The sequence below is a fragment of the Manis javanica genome, chromosome 4, assembly GCF_040802235.1.
Source record: "Manis javanica isolate MJ-LG chromosome 4, MJ_LKY, whole genome shotgun sequence".
Classification (NCBI taxonomy): domain Eukaryota; kingdom Metazoa; phylum Chordata; class Mammalia; order Pholidota; family Manidae; genus Manis; species Manis javanica.
This window is the reverse complement of record NC_133159.1, coordinates 179,024,999-179,039,659: the sequence shown is the minus strand read 5'-3', so window position 1 is coordinate 179,039,659 and position 14,661 is coordinate 179,024,999. Positions and strand designations below refer to the sequence as shown.

At 56.1% G+C, this 14,661-nt stretch overlaps 1 protein-coding gene across 2 annotated transcripts in view; it reads right to left on the bottom strand.

Moving 5' to 3' along the window:
- The window catches only part of SEPTIN9 (septin 9), a 141,686-nt gene that overhangs the window by 123,682 nt on the left and 3,343 nt on the right, over positions 1-14,661 (bottom strand). Inside the window, exons 1-2 of one of the 2 annotated variants that reach the window (XM_073235985.1) lie at positions 5,127-5,235; positions 3,150-3,206 (exon numbers count right to left, since the gene is read on the bottom strand). In XM_073235985.1, coding sequence (XP_073092086.1) covers positions 3,150-3,206; positions 5,127-5,223 — 154 coding nt within the window. In that variant the 5' untranslated portion in view covers positions 5,224-5,235. Of the gene's footprint in view, positions 1-3,149; positions 3,207-5,126; positions 5,236-14,661 lie in introns of those variants that run through there. The other variant, XM_036997434.2, reaches the window with a different exon arrangement.

Sequence of the window (14,661 nt, the reverse complement as noted above, 5' to 3'; positions counted from 1 at the left end):
GTCAACGGTTAGAAAATAAGTACCGCTGAGTATCCACATCAGGCTGAGAACTTGCTGGGTGGGGCCCTGGCTGGGCCTAGAGCAGGGAAGCCTTCCCTAAGGAAGGGGTGCATGAGCGGGACAGAGAGAAGTGGGGTGCAGCAGGAGCTGCGGGAATGCCAGCCAGGCTCATGCTGGACCCTAGTCAGGTGACCCCATAAGGGCTGAGACTCATCCTCGATAAGCAGCATTTTAGGGAGACTCTTCTGTGGGTGGAGGGTTACCCGCCCACAATAACCAGGTGGGAAGTGCATCCTGGGGCTGCAGTCACAACTCACCACACGCTGGGCGGCTGTGACAGGGAAACACATTCTCCCACGGTTCTCCAGGCAGAAGTCCAGTGTCAGCAGGGCCGTGGTCCCTTCAGAAGCTCAGGGAAAAATCCCTCCTGGCCCCTTCCAGCCTCAGGTCGCTGCCAGTGCTCAGGGGCTCGGGGTGTGCCACTCAGTCTCTGCTCCATCTCCATGTAGCCTCTCCCTGTGTGGCCCTGTCTTGCCTCTTCTTGTAAGGACCCCACCACTGGGTGTAGCACCCACCCTACTCCAGTAAGTCTGCATCTTGAGACTGTTAACCAATTATGGCGGTAAAAGGCCTATTTCCAAGCCAGGCCACCTTCTGGGCTTCTGGACAAGCATGAATTTGGGGGGACATTGTTCAACCCACTACAAAAGGGATGAGGCTGGGCTGGGGATGAGGCTATCAGTTTGAGGTATCAAGCGGGATACCCAGATGTCAGGGCAGAGGGAGAAGGCTCCAGGGATCCCAGCTGGGAGGACCAGCAGGCCGGGTCGGGCTGCGCCGCAGGCAGTAAGGAAGCACTTGGGACCCAGGCAGAGGTCGGCCAGAGACAGCGGTCTGCGAGGCACAGGAAGTGGGCAAGTGTGGGAACAAACCAGAAGGTCACTTGGGAGGGCTGAGCACAGGCACCCCCAGAACCCAGGCGGCCTGCCTAGGGAAACATGCGTGTGCACAGGACACATGAGGATGCTCGCAACAGAGGAAGCCTTCCATGGTCCTGCAGCAGCAGGCCAAGGGGTAGATGATTCGGCCTCCACACGGGTGATCTTGCCTGTCGTCAGGATACGTGAGCTAAGCTATGTGGCCCTACGTAGATAAATCTCAAAACCACCACACTGCATGTAAAAGCAAAGATGGCAGCCAACTCCCCTTCGGATGCACAACGAGGCTGCACAGGACAAGATGCATTCTGCTTGCAGATGCGCAGCACACAGCACAGATGTGCCCGGCATGACCAGTCCTAAGCTCAAATGAGGACCAGCATCAAGAACCTAAACTCAAGGAGGAGAGGGCCTGCGACGTGGCCCCGTTGCCTCTGTCGGGGGAGAGAGGTGCAGGGTTGCAGACACAGGAGAGGAGGCAGAGGGTGGGACGAGGTGGTCCGGCAAGGGTTGGGGGTGGCAGTTCCAGAGGATGACTCTGCAAGGGTCAGAGGGAATGGGGCCCGAGAGGCTGGGTCCAGGAAAGAACCCCACCTGGGCCGAGCCGCACAGAGCCAGGGATGAGAGCTGGAGCCAGGAAGCCAAGGAAAGGGCATCTCAGGCCAGAGCCCACAGAGACCCGCAGGGAGAGGATTTCGTGTGTCAGCAGGCCGTCCCAGGCGAAACCCTGAACACCAGCTTGCAGCTTTGGGCTTTGGCAAATTATGCCTTAGGTTTCCAAGTTGAGCCATGGTCACAGCTGCCAAGTGCTGACGGCACAGAACTGGCCATGAGCTCAGGGAAGCAGTGGCCAGGAGAGGCTATGTCCATGCAGTCCAGGGCACCAACCTCCTGAGACCTCACCCCCAAGTAAAGGGGCCTCTGCCCAAGAAGGCGCAGGGCAAAGCCCCTAGACCCAGCCCAGCTGCGGAAAGGGAGGGAGATGGAGCAGCAGGCCAGCTGCAGAGGCAGGGGGCCCCAGGACCGTCCCCCAGAACCACAGCGGCAGCTGGGCAGTCCAGTGGTTAGCAGCCTGCTTGGCTGTGGGGGTGGAGCTCTGCTTAACCACAGATGTGAATCATTCTGCCACCCTGCAGGCCTCCAGCCAGGCGCCACCCTTCTTTCCCATACCTGGCCCGTCCTGCACCACAAGGGGCCTTGTCCACACTCATGTGGACATCACAACCTGCACATCCACACGCCATCTCCCATCACCCCTACTGCAAGCCCCACTCCCTGCACAGAAACACCTTTCGGCCACCCCACGGATCCCAAGGGTGCCCAGCCTCCTGGCGGGTGACACCTCTTGAGACACACATGAGGAGAGATTTAATGGCCCCAAAGTAGGCGCAGGAACGTTTGGGTACAGAATTCTGGATTCCTAGGTAGTCAGCATGATCTAGAACTCTCTCATTTCATAGCTACTGGCCACATGTAGATAGTAAGTAGAAATTAATTTTAAATAAATTACATAATTCTGTGCAAATGAATGAATAAAATAAACCAAACAATGTATACACGAAGCGATTAACAGGCACGTATGACTAGGGTCCCCCTTACTGGACAGAGCAGACGTGGGACATTTCCACTGTCACAGGAAATTCTCCTGGACGGGTCAGACTAGAAGGTGGGATGTGGGCTCTAGGAGCATCGAGCCCCTTCGTCTCTGGGCCCCAGCGTCCTCGAAAAAGCGGCTACTAGACAAGCACCCAAAGAAGAGCAGAAAGACCATCTCCAGACAACCTCTGGGACCCACCTACTTGACAACATGTGCCGAATGTGCTGTCACAGGAGCACCTCCCTGAGCAGGGCCTCAGGCAGCCGGCGACGTGGATCATGGACTGAATGGGTGCAGAGCCACCCCAGGGCACCCACCCTGTGAGCACCTCAACCGGGGCCACCCTGCAGCACCGCCCTGCCCACTCCCCTTTGTCCAGCACTCCCAGGCCCTCTCTTTTGCCGGGTGCCCACCCCTGGAGAGGGGGGTTTCCCACCACGAGGCTCGCCTCTGGCAGAGCTGTGGGCATCAGGCCAGAAAGTCCCCTGCGCTGGAGCCGTCAAAGGCAGTTTCTCCCTGGACAACAGGGAAATGGCCCCCTCACCTGAGAAGGCCAGTGGGATCCAGGGCCTGGACCAGAAGAGCAAGGGGCCAAGGATGACCGAGTCACTTACCTGGGCCAGAAAGGTCGCCAAGCCTCCGGAGACGGCTACTGGAAGTCCGGGTGACTCCTAAAGACAGAGGCAGAGGGCGAAGGTCACACAAGGCTGCTGGGGGATGGCTAATACCCTCACTTCAGCTCTTTCCAGGGGCTCCAGAACCAGAAACCAGTCCCTGTGGGGCTGGAGGCCCTCATCCTCCCAGGTCACACCTAGTAACACCTGCAGTGATATAGCCACTGGCTGCTGGCTGCGCACTGGGTCAAACCCTATACACACATTTTCCACCTAACCTCATGGTAGTAACACCACTTTGCAGATAAAGGGGCTGAACCCCATTGGGGTTGTGTAATTTGCCTGAGGTCACAGAGCTACCAGGACTTGAGCCCAGAATAAACTCAAGTCCATCAAACTCCAAAATCTGGGCTTGGCTCAAGTGTGCCACACCACCATGAATGACTCTTTGGGATGGAGAGAGGTCCTGGCATGAGGTCAAGCTCCAGCCAGCCCCCTGGTATAACCACGTCCACCTGTCTAGTGAATCAGGGTTGCCCTGCACTGGCATCCCTGACCCAATCCCCTTTGCTCCTGGGGCTGGGCAGAGCAGGCCGGATTTGGAAGGCAGGAGGGCGAGCTGTTCTCTCCCTCTGTTTCCAGGAGGGAATAAGAACAGAGTCCTGGACTAACCCAGCCTCGTGCTACACGGGCTCCCTCCCTGCACACACCCCTGGGCCTAGCACATGCTCCTCGGAGCGGCTTATGGCAGGCAGGTCCCAACTTGAGGAGATTTGCTGACGTGCTAAGCCAAGCAAACCCAAGAGGCTGGCAGGATGGGTAGCCATGGGAGCTGCAAGTGGCCACCAGTCGCTGCCAGGTCATGGTGCTCTGGGGGGCACTGCCTGGGCAACCAGGCCATCCTTGGAGAACTGCAGGGCTACCCCAAGTTGGCCAGCAAAGGCCTTCCTGCAGACACCTGCCTGCAACCTCCGACTTCTAATACCCACTCAGAGTGCTCGGGTCAGAGATGTCACCTCCTCTCCTGTAGTCCTCCAGAGATGCCCCTGTAACAGTCACTCACTCCACAAACCCACTCCTCCGCTAAGACCAGCGGGGAGCAGATGTCATCAGTGCTGCTTCTAAAGGTTCCAGATCCCAAGCTGGGGACTTACAGACCTGGCTTCACATCCAGCCCTTGGGGGACACAGGCAGCCTCCATACCTGTAGGATACTGGACTTGGCAATGACAACAGAAGGGGCACAGTCCATCCTTGAGGGTCTGGTATTGACAGATACCTGCTACTGGGCCTGGCTTCTTTCCAGGCCAGGGAGGACCCCAAGATGGTCCCCAAATTAGTTGAACCCACCCACCATGTGAACAATACTGCAAGGGATGTGTGTGGCATGAGTTCCGCCCGAGGAGTGACTGGCTGGGAGGCAAGGAGACAGGGCGGGCCTCGCTGAGCCCTGAGGGGCCGGTGGGGGCTGTGCAGTCACAGCCACGCCCCTCACCAAGTCTCCACGACAGCCATGAGCTTTATGCCCAATCCATCCACCTGACCTGACAAGTCAACAAGGCAGATGCCACCACCCCCACTTCAGAGGAGAGAAGTAAGGCTGGGAAGTCAGATTCACTACAGAGCCACCAGCCCCGCCCCAGCCATGCTGGTGACGGTGACGGCTGGCCATCTGTCAACTTGACCGGATCACCAGGTGCAGGAGTGAGGACCCGCTCTGCCCGTCTGGAACATCGGCTCTCCCAGGACTGGGATTCGCACCGTCGGCTCCCAGCTCTCAGGCTCTGGACATGGACTGAGCCTCGGCACCCCGACGGCGGCCAGCGGGATTCCTCAGCCACATAATTATATAAGCCGATTCCTCGTGATGAATCCCCCTCTGTCCCACTGGTTCTGTTTCTCTGGAGAACCCTGGCTAGTACGGTGACCTCACACGGCAGAGCGGGGAGTGCCTGCCTCTGATGAAGCGTCTGCTCACCTGCTGAGCAGCGAAACCAGCCTGCCGCAGAGGTCCAGGGATTCCGGGCCAGCCCTGCTGGACAGAGAGGCTGGACCTTGGCCTCACCCTGTGGCATCTGGCTCCCAGAACTGACAGGCCCCTTAAGACCAGGAGAGGGTGGGCCCCGAGTGGCTCCAGTGGGCGGCCCAGCGCAGGGAGGGGAGGGGTGAGAGGCTGGCACTGCTCCCGAGGCTGCTGAGGGGGCAGAGGAGCCAGTCTGGGCAGCCCGGCGCCAGCCTGCCTCGCCTCCACGCTGGCTGGGACCCCCTCCACACACAGGGCGCAGCCCTGCACACGATGTGACCTGTCATCGCCTGACCCCTCCCCAAATACACACACACACACTGGAAGCTACTTAGAGGTCCAGCTGCCGGGCTGAGAGTGGCACTAGTGAGCCACAGCTGAGCCAGTAAATCCCACAAGTCCCCAAGAGGGAAAGAGCTTGGGGTGAGGCACGGAGGACTAGGAACGCATTCCTGAGGACTGAGTCACTTCTGGAGGCGACTCCCCCTGGGCCCACCGGACACCCACCCGTGCTCCGGGGCGAAGGGGAAAATGAGGAGGATCCATTCAAGTTCACACCCACCCCCTGTCCTCAGGCTCTGGTCCCCAAAGACTGTTCTGGGCTCACTTCTCCCCAAACGCGGGTGGGGTGGAGGGACGGTAACGAAGAAAAGAGCTCTGTCCCAGATTTCTCGGCTAGAGTTATTTTATTTACAGTGTTTATTTTTCCTACTTCTCAAAACAGGCCGCCCCTGGCACAGAGATGCCAGGCTTGCTGTTTCTGAGGAGGGAGGTGGCCTGGTGGGAGGCTCCCCAACAAGCTCCCGCAGTGCCGCCCCCACGGCCTCGGGGGACCCCAGGCCAGGAGCCCCAAAGTCTGGTTTCTCCGACCTAGTTACCGAGTCTGAGTCCAGAAAAAAGGTAGCCGGAAAACCTCCCAGACATCGAACGCTCGGTCGTTCCAGTTGAGAACTGAGTTATTTTTATGTGATTTTAAAATAAAACATATTCGGGAAGGGAGGAGATGGTTTGAAATCCAGCTGTCTGGCGCCATCCCAGACCGAATTACTTGAGTGCTCAGAGGCCAAAGCCTGGGTCCGGCTGAACAGGGTTCGAATCCAGACTCTCGGCTGCAGCCCCGGGAAATGACCTCCCCTTTCTGAGTCTCAGCTTCGCACCTGTGGGGTGAGGACAGGGTGGCGCCTGCTCATATGTGACTGAGATTAAACGAGGTCACACATTTTGGCACTTAGCACAGCACGTGGCACAAAACAAACACGCAATAGCGGTAATATTCCCATTATTTGTGCATTTATTATTATTATTGATTATTATTATTCACCAGCCACAGATGCCAGCCAGGACCCAGGGATCTATAATTAGGAATTAACAAAGTTTGGCTGCCCTATGCTGATGCATTTTAACAAAACGTAAGTTACAACTAAGGCACCTGGCATGTTTCAGAGGGGGCACTGCTACCCCAGGAAAGGCTGCCAGGAGCTCCACTTAATTCCGTCCCAATTAACGGAAGTTAATCACCCCCCATTCCAGGCCCCCCAGGTGGCGGAAGTAGCGGGGCAGTTTCCCAGATCCAGAGAAAATACAGCTTGGGATGCTCAGAATCGCAGCGCTCTCCCAGCCCTGGCTGCCCCAGAAACTCCTAGGCCACAGCAAAGGCCGTTTTGTAAATGTTCGTGAAGTCCAGGCCAGTGACAAACACCAGTAAAGTTGAATATGTCAAGGCCGTGAGATTAAGAACATGCTTGAAATGAGATGAGTCAAAAGACAGCAGAAGGAAGTCGGTGGGGCCCCGCTGTTGGCCAGGGCCCCGAACAAGGGACACGCAGAGGAAAGGAGCAGCCAGAGAGGCGGGGCTGCTGGTGCTTCAGGGACAGAGGGCCATCCTGGGCGCGGGGAGGGGGCCCTGGGAGGCACTTTCCTTATGCAGCCAGCATCCGGGGCATGGAGCCGCGGGCACAGCCTGTGGCAGAGCCCACTTCCAGGCGGCAAAAACTATTCAGGGTAAACTGCGCACCTGCCCCTGCCAGATGCAGCTCCCTTGGCACAGCGGCCTTGCAGACTGGCCTTGCTGGCCCACCCGACTAGGAGCCCGGGTGCCTGTCCCCTGGGGTTCCCCTGTGCTCACAATCTAAGGAGCCTGGATAGGAGGCAGGATACAGTCGGTCGGAAGGCCTTGTATTTTTCCCTTTTAACCATTTGTCCTTTTTCATTATTTTAATGACTAGAACACATGCACGCCCCTTTCTCAGAGAGGCACAGAGCCACTATCCCCGCACATGGTCAGGGCAGCTGCCACACACACACAGACATGCACACACAAACACGTGCACGCACACACACAAGCCCTGCTGCTTTTGTGCCAACAATAATGAGGCCCAGACAGTCTTTCCTCCAGTCAGAAAGTCCCTGTTTTCTCAAAAGGGAGCTGGGCAGGAAAAAGCACTGTGAAATTCCTGCACAAACAGCCATTTTCAACAGTGACAAGAACGTATCTACAGAAAAGACTCAATGCTCAAATTTTTCATCAAACTCATGAGAAAGTCCCTCAGGAAAGCATGGGAAGTCCAGCAACCTTGGCAGGACCACCTACCTCTCCTTACTGCCCCTTTGCCTTGAGAGCCTGGGACGGAGGGGGGCCCCAGGACACACGTCTTAACCCCCTTCATCCTCTGCTCAGATGCTCGCAAAGGCTGTGAAGGGCCGGATCAAAGTCAAGGGTTTCAGGTGGGAGCAAAGAGTCAAATTCCAAGCTTATCTTCAGAGGAACCTGAGATAAGGAGATAAGCCTTCCCCTCTTCTCCTACACTCTGCTCTTGGCCTTTGCTGCCAGTTGGGTATGCACTGAATAGGTGCCCCCCCAGCGCAGGGCAACCTTTCCCCTCCCTCCAGGTTCACAGCTGGCTCTGTGGATTACAGCAGACCTCAACCTGTTTGACCACACGGTGATGAGACTTTTGCTTTTGGGAAAGTGCTCCTACAAAAAGCCAAACACTGCAGAAAGCAATGCTTTCAGCAAGCCTCAGGCCTTGAAGCCAGGGGTCCCGACCCCATCTCTGACTCCCAACCTGACCTGCCATCCCCCTGACAAGTGGGGACTCTCCCAGCCCACCGTCTGCCCAGCTACAAAGTGCCAACCCAAAGGCGGCTGCTGTTCTGGGGCAGTTCCCTTGGCTTCTGCCCATCACGGTTAGGGCTGGGGTCCAGCTGCAGGGCAGGAAGAGAAGGCCCCTGGGCAGTGCCAAGGCCTGGCGAGAGTGCTGTGTGCAGGTGGGAGAACCCCCTGACAGTACAGACTGCATCTTTGGGCAAGTGGTTAGTGTCTCTGAGCCTATTTCTGCACCTAAAAAACTCAGATTCGAGAATATTATTCAGCATCATCTGCTTCACACCAGGCACAGTTCAAAGAGGCAGGGGAACAATGTGCCCAAAAGGGACCTGGCCTCTCTCAATGGCGCTCACTGGTCAGGAAGGGCCAGCAGCTTGTGCATGCGGAAGGCTCTGCTCTGTCCAGCTCCCCCACTACTCATCACCAAAACGGTCAAGCCCATTGGAGCACCAGCCCTGACCCAGGACCCACAGAGCCCCTCCCTCGAAGGCCCACCAGCTGGGTGTCTAGACTCTGAGTCCCACCCCTATAAAAAACAGATCCTCCATAAATCCTGATTTCAGATAAACACTGGAGAGCTTTGAAGCATAAGTATATCCCTTCATTCCTCACCCCTCCCAGGCTCCCTCTGAGAGGCAAACAGCTGCCCTCTGCAGGCAGAGGTTTCCGGGGCTCCAGGTCTGGCTTTTGTCTGGGTCAGCCAATGGCACTGGCGAGGAGCTGGAAAGCGGGAGCAGGGGGACTGGGCGGTGGCCCCTCTACCGTGGGAGGTTTTTCCAGCAGCAGGTTTCGTCTCTTCTGTAGCTGAGCTCCTGACAGCTCGTCCACCTTTGTCCCCACGTTTGTCATGGCTCCTATCAGGTGACCCTGATCCCTGGACTCCAGGAACACGACATGCTCCCCCTGACCACCTTCTGATCTGGGTGCTGGGGGTGGCTTCCTGCTGCTGCTCGCGGTTGTCTCCCAAAGCTAAGGAACCTCAAGCTTCAGGGCCCTTGGCTCATGTGCGTGCCTGTCAAGGTACCAAGGGGAACCCCAGCAAACATTTGCGTGGTCAAACTTTTTGTAAAATTTGCAAAATGGAAAATATCTTAACTCCAGAATCAGTTAAGATCTCTCTCTGTATCCACTCTCAGTTCCTGCCCATCACACTTTCTCCTGCAGAAGGCATTTGGGAGCTCCAGCTAAGAAGTTGAACTGGAAAGGTACTGAGTCTGGAGTTGTGTTATATTCACACAGTCCATGGTCATTTCCCCGTATGGTTCAGTGGTTGCTAGTCACCCCTGGTGGAAGTCCGCTGCGTCCCTTCCACTTACTGTTCCAAATCTGTCTGCTGTGCAGACCCTGAAGGGATAAGATATGAACATGTTTTGCAGAACCTGAGGCAAGAAAAATGTGGGCAGTTGGGGGAGAAGCAAGATTTGAAAACATACAGCGCCAGAAGCTGGTCTATGGAAAATTCTTCCAATCACCAGACATAAAGTTATAAGCAGGGAATTCAATTCTCCTAATGTCAAGGCCAAACAGAAAGCATCTCTGGTTGGAAACACATGCAGTATCCCATATCATATAGTCTGGGATGACCCGTCCTTTTAGTCTGGACATGACTGCACTTTACATGCTTTATAAATGCCCCATACTTTTCTATTCCTTCCTTTTTTGGGAATCACATAAAATAGCATTTATCAGAATTCTTGTTTTTGGAGAGCAAAAAGTGTAGCAGCGCCTCTGTGAAGTCCTATCTTTTTATGCATCCCAACTATCAAGAGTAAAAAGTACATTTTAATTAACCAGGAAGATGAAGTTTCTATTCTCCCAAAAGAAAACGATACCACAAAGTCATCATGTGAAAAACTTAACCAGAGTATGGAGTCAAAATAAGTGTAAGGCAAAAATTACTTTGGAGATTGGACAAGTAGTTGACTGATAAAAAACATCGGTATTTTTCTGGATGTTATGATGCTTATGGTATTTGCCAGCTGTTTAAAATGTATAATTTGTTCTTCTTTCTTTTCTCAATCTAAATAAAAGAATCACCCTCATCCCTTTACAGAATTGTACAGACGCCACACAACGTGATCCACCCTGCCGCCTCCCAGTTCCTGATTTGGCTTTTCCACTATTCTGACAATCTGCACTACACACTCCCTCCGAGTCATCCTATTCTAAATCCGAAAGTGGTTCCCTGGTTAGACCCCACTGCACACGCCGTGAACAAGGTGCACGCGCGAGAAAGATGAGCAGATTAACAAAGGCCAGCGGACCAGGGGGAACGTCACGGATAATATGGAGAATGGTCAGCAAGCAGAAAGCACTGGCTGCAGCAAAAAGGAGTAGAGAAAAGATGCTCCAAAATACAGAGAAAGGCCTGCTGCTTAAGGGCCCCCAAGTTGCCCAAGAGGTAGACATGTTTCACTCAACCTTTAGAGGGTTGTCAGGTTATAACACAATACAGCAGAGGGTGGCAGGGGTCAGGGATGAGGGGTGCAGGGACCCCAGGAGGGTGGACAAAAGGGGCTGCGAGAGAAGCAAAACAGCAGCCAGCCAGGCGCGCAGCATGGCCCACCACCCTGTGGAGCCTGGGGTCCAGGAGAAATAGCTGCTCAGGCAACCTCGCAGCAGAAGAGGTGGCTGGTCACCCGGGGCAACCAGCCCGACTCCCAGACGAGGGCCTTCAGTCTGGGCCCAGGAGGCAGGCGCCTCCCAGGGTCACAGAATCCCACAGCCAGTCAGCGAGAGGAATTGAGGACTGTTAGCAAGGGGCTGACCTCTTTCTCTCTCCTCCTCACGTGTCGAGTAGGGGCAGAACTCTGGCCTCTTCCTCTCCTGACAAGGATGCTCATCCCACTATGGGGTCTCACCCTCATGGCTTTATCTAAACCTAAGCTCCCAAAGCCCCCACATCACCCTGGGGGCTTCAACAAATGAATCTGGGGCTCATCTTTTAAACAACAAGTAAACCCTGAGACTTCTCAGTGGCTCTAAGAAGACTGATAATCAGGACAAACGGCATTTTCTGTTCATCAAACTTCTTCATAAAAGGCTGTGGCAAGAACACTTGTCTGGTTTGGGGGCAATCCCAGGAATGATGGAAAACAGAGTCACCAAGGGTTATATTCTATTAAAGCTATTACCTGGGGAAATCTCCAGTATCCAACCAGCCCATGTCCCCCAGCTGTGAGCATGGCTGCCCTAACATCTTCGGCTCAGCACGGAACCCTGCATTCAGGGTCACGGAGCCACACCATCAGGGAGGGGGGCAATGTTGGCAGCCATAGGAGGACAGCCAAGTAAATGAGGGGAGATCCACTCTGAAGAACCCTCATGGTTCTAATTCTGGACTCCCTGCATGAGATCTGATTTCAAGTGAAAAGAGTGGATTCAAATATGGTTTCCGCGAGGACTATGCGGCTCTGTGAGACACATTGTATACGCCTGTACATGTGCAGGCAGGCGCCCAGGGAGCCCAAAGACAACGTCGTGGCTGAGGGATTGGAGCATGTGTCCTTTAATTTCCTGTTCACGTTGTTTGGAACAAGTAGTGAATAACCAAAGAAAAGCATAAGAGGAGGAATAGATTCACGTCGTATTCTAGAAAGTTCTCCGTAAGTAAAAAATATAAGGTCTGACAGCTGCAGTGTCAGCCCCCAGCTACCAGGAAGGCCCTGCACTGAGAATGACTCAGGCCCCAGGTGGGAGCACTGCCGCACCTCGGGCCCCCAACGCCGGAGGCAGCGAGACGGTAGTATCGACAAGATCTACCGCCTCCTCCTCTCGGCCCCACGAGGCCACTGTGGTGCGCAGTCACTGTTGTCCCCCCACTCAGTGTCCTCAGTGTCTACACTGGATCTCCTCTGAGCAATAACCCAACACTTGCCCTCAACACACACATCTGACCCAGTGGCTATAGAGCCAAAGTCACATATTTATTAGTGAGTTTTGCAAGCCACTCATCATATCCTGCTGAATCAACCCAGTCCTTAACAGGCTGATAAATGGCAAAGGGTGGATTTAACCCACTTGCAAGTGGCTTGGGTTACAGGAACATTATTCTCCTGCTGGGATCCGATCCTGGGTGGAAAATTGGAGGCACAGTTCATGGCAAAGCTGTTAAAACCCCAGGATGCAGATCACGACTAGCCCGGAGGCAGCATGCCAGCTTGCCCCTGCCCAGCCCTTATTGGTAACCGTGCCCACTGGAGCGATCTCCAGCAGGGGCAGCCACTGCCCCAACATGCTGGGCCCAGCTGGGACAAGGGGCGCAGACACAGCTATCGGGGACTCCCATGGCTGCTGTGACCAGCCCCCTGGTTTAGATACAGCCTTGGGAGCTAAGGGGGCCCCCTTACCAGCCTCCTGGTTCAGGTGCAGCCTTGGGAGATAAGGGGGGTCCAGCCACAGCCTAGGCTTCACAGCACGTCCCTTCAGCTACCCAGGAGCGGGGCCTCCCCAGGAGCCAGGAAGAGGGCAGTGGACCCCCACCCATCATCCTCCCTTGGCCCTGCCTCTGAAATCCCAGGCCAGGGAGGCCGGGGGACACCACTCTTCAGGGGAGTCAGCCAGCAACACAGAAGCTTTCTGGCCCTCCATGCCTCACCTGGCACTTCAAGGGGCCCTTGGGAAGCTAGCACCCCCACACGCAGGCCAGAGTGGCATCCGGGGCTCCTATCCCCCAACACAAGGGGCTGCTGCAGGGCCAGGGCCAGCTTCACTTGCAGGACGCCCAGTGACGGGCGTTCCTGATTGGGGTCAGACAGCCTGGGCCAGGGAGCAGGCAGCCTGGGCCCAGGGCCACTCCAAAAGCCAGATGTCTTACTCACCCTGCTGCCATCCACCCCATCCCACTCCACTGCCCACCCCCAATCCTTGAACTTGCAGGCGGCCCACCAGCAGTCACGCTCTGGAGAACCAGGTCAGATTAGGCCCAGAACAAAGCTTGAGTTGTTGCAAAGCCTCCACAAAGCCACTGACAACAGGACTCCTGGGAGCTGCTACCCTCTGCCAGCAGCAGCTCAATGTCCCCTTCACACGGGCCGCAAACAGAGCAGGGCCCAGGGCGGTGACAGGGAGGTAAGGCAGAGAAACTGGGCTGGGAGCAGAGTACCACACTCAGCCTTGTAGCCCAAGGCCAGGCCGCCCTTCCACAGCTGTGCAGAGAGACACAAGGACACAGCAAGGATGCTTGGAGCCCCGCACTCAGCAATACCCAGCGGATGCTTCTGGAACAAATGACTAAACCGACGGGGAAAGTCAAACCAGGCCAGGAACCTGGGGACACAGACATCCCACAGCTCAGCCGGGCTGCTGCAGCAAAGCCTGCCAGCACCAGGTCTCCTGAGACCCCCACACAGCTGTCCCAGCAGGGAAGAGGCAGGGGCCACAGCCTGCCAGCCAAGGGGACCCTTCAGTGCCTCCTGGGAAATTCAGGGCCATATAGGCCTGGATGCCCCAGGGTCCAGGGCCTGACCTCAGTACTTCCCCACCCCCACCAGGGCCCTGCACCCACCAGGACAGGCTCCCTTCTGTCAGAGCTTCTGCACAGGTGACCTCTAGCAGGAGAACGCACCCCTGAGCACAGTGGGGGCTGCGATCCTTTGTGCTCCCTGCAGGTCCCCAGGGTACTTAACCTGGCCATTCACACCCACTGATACCCCCAAATCCCTTGGCAATGCCTAGAGATGGGTGTTCCAAGATAACTTCAACAAGCAGAGCTGAAGGAATCCAGTGTGTCACCTCCCTCCCCACACAAATGCTCACTTCCCTGGGGCCTCTCTCCCAGCCCCCCTCCCCCAAGGCCACAGCAGGATCCACCCAGGAACTGGCGCCCATTCCTTGGCCAGGGCCAGGCCCCGTGCTGCTGCGTGCTGGGCCTTCCTTATCCAGTACATCTTAAGCAAACTGCAGAGCCCACGCAACACTGCCCATGGACAAACGCTGTGCAGAAACAGTTCCCAGCCCAGGTCCCACCCACGTAGGGCCGAGTCCCAGTGGAGGGCTGGCCCAGGAGTGGTGTGGGGAGGAGGAGTTCCTGCTATTGGCATCCCAGGGGCTTCTGGAGAAATGACCTCTGGTGGCGGCCACCTGAGAGCTCCAAGCTCATCATCGGTCCCTACTTCCTCCTGGTCATGGACTCCGGACCTCTGCTCCCAAATGATGATCCCATGTCGCCTTTGCACCTGTCCAGGCTTGACGTAGTCACACGGGCATTCCAGGAAGATGGTGGGCTGCCTCAGACTCGGGTACATTGCTCTGGGTTCTTGCAATGCCTCCAGGAGGCAGGCTGGGAGATGCTGACAGCAGGCAGCTGGTCCGGGGTGAGCTGGGAGGGCCGGCAGGCAGGTTGCCCACGCCTGAGCATACCTCCCCACCTCAGCAACAGGCCCG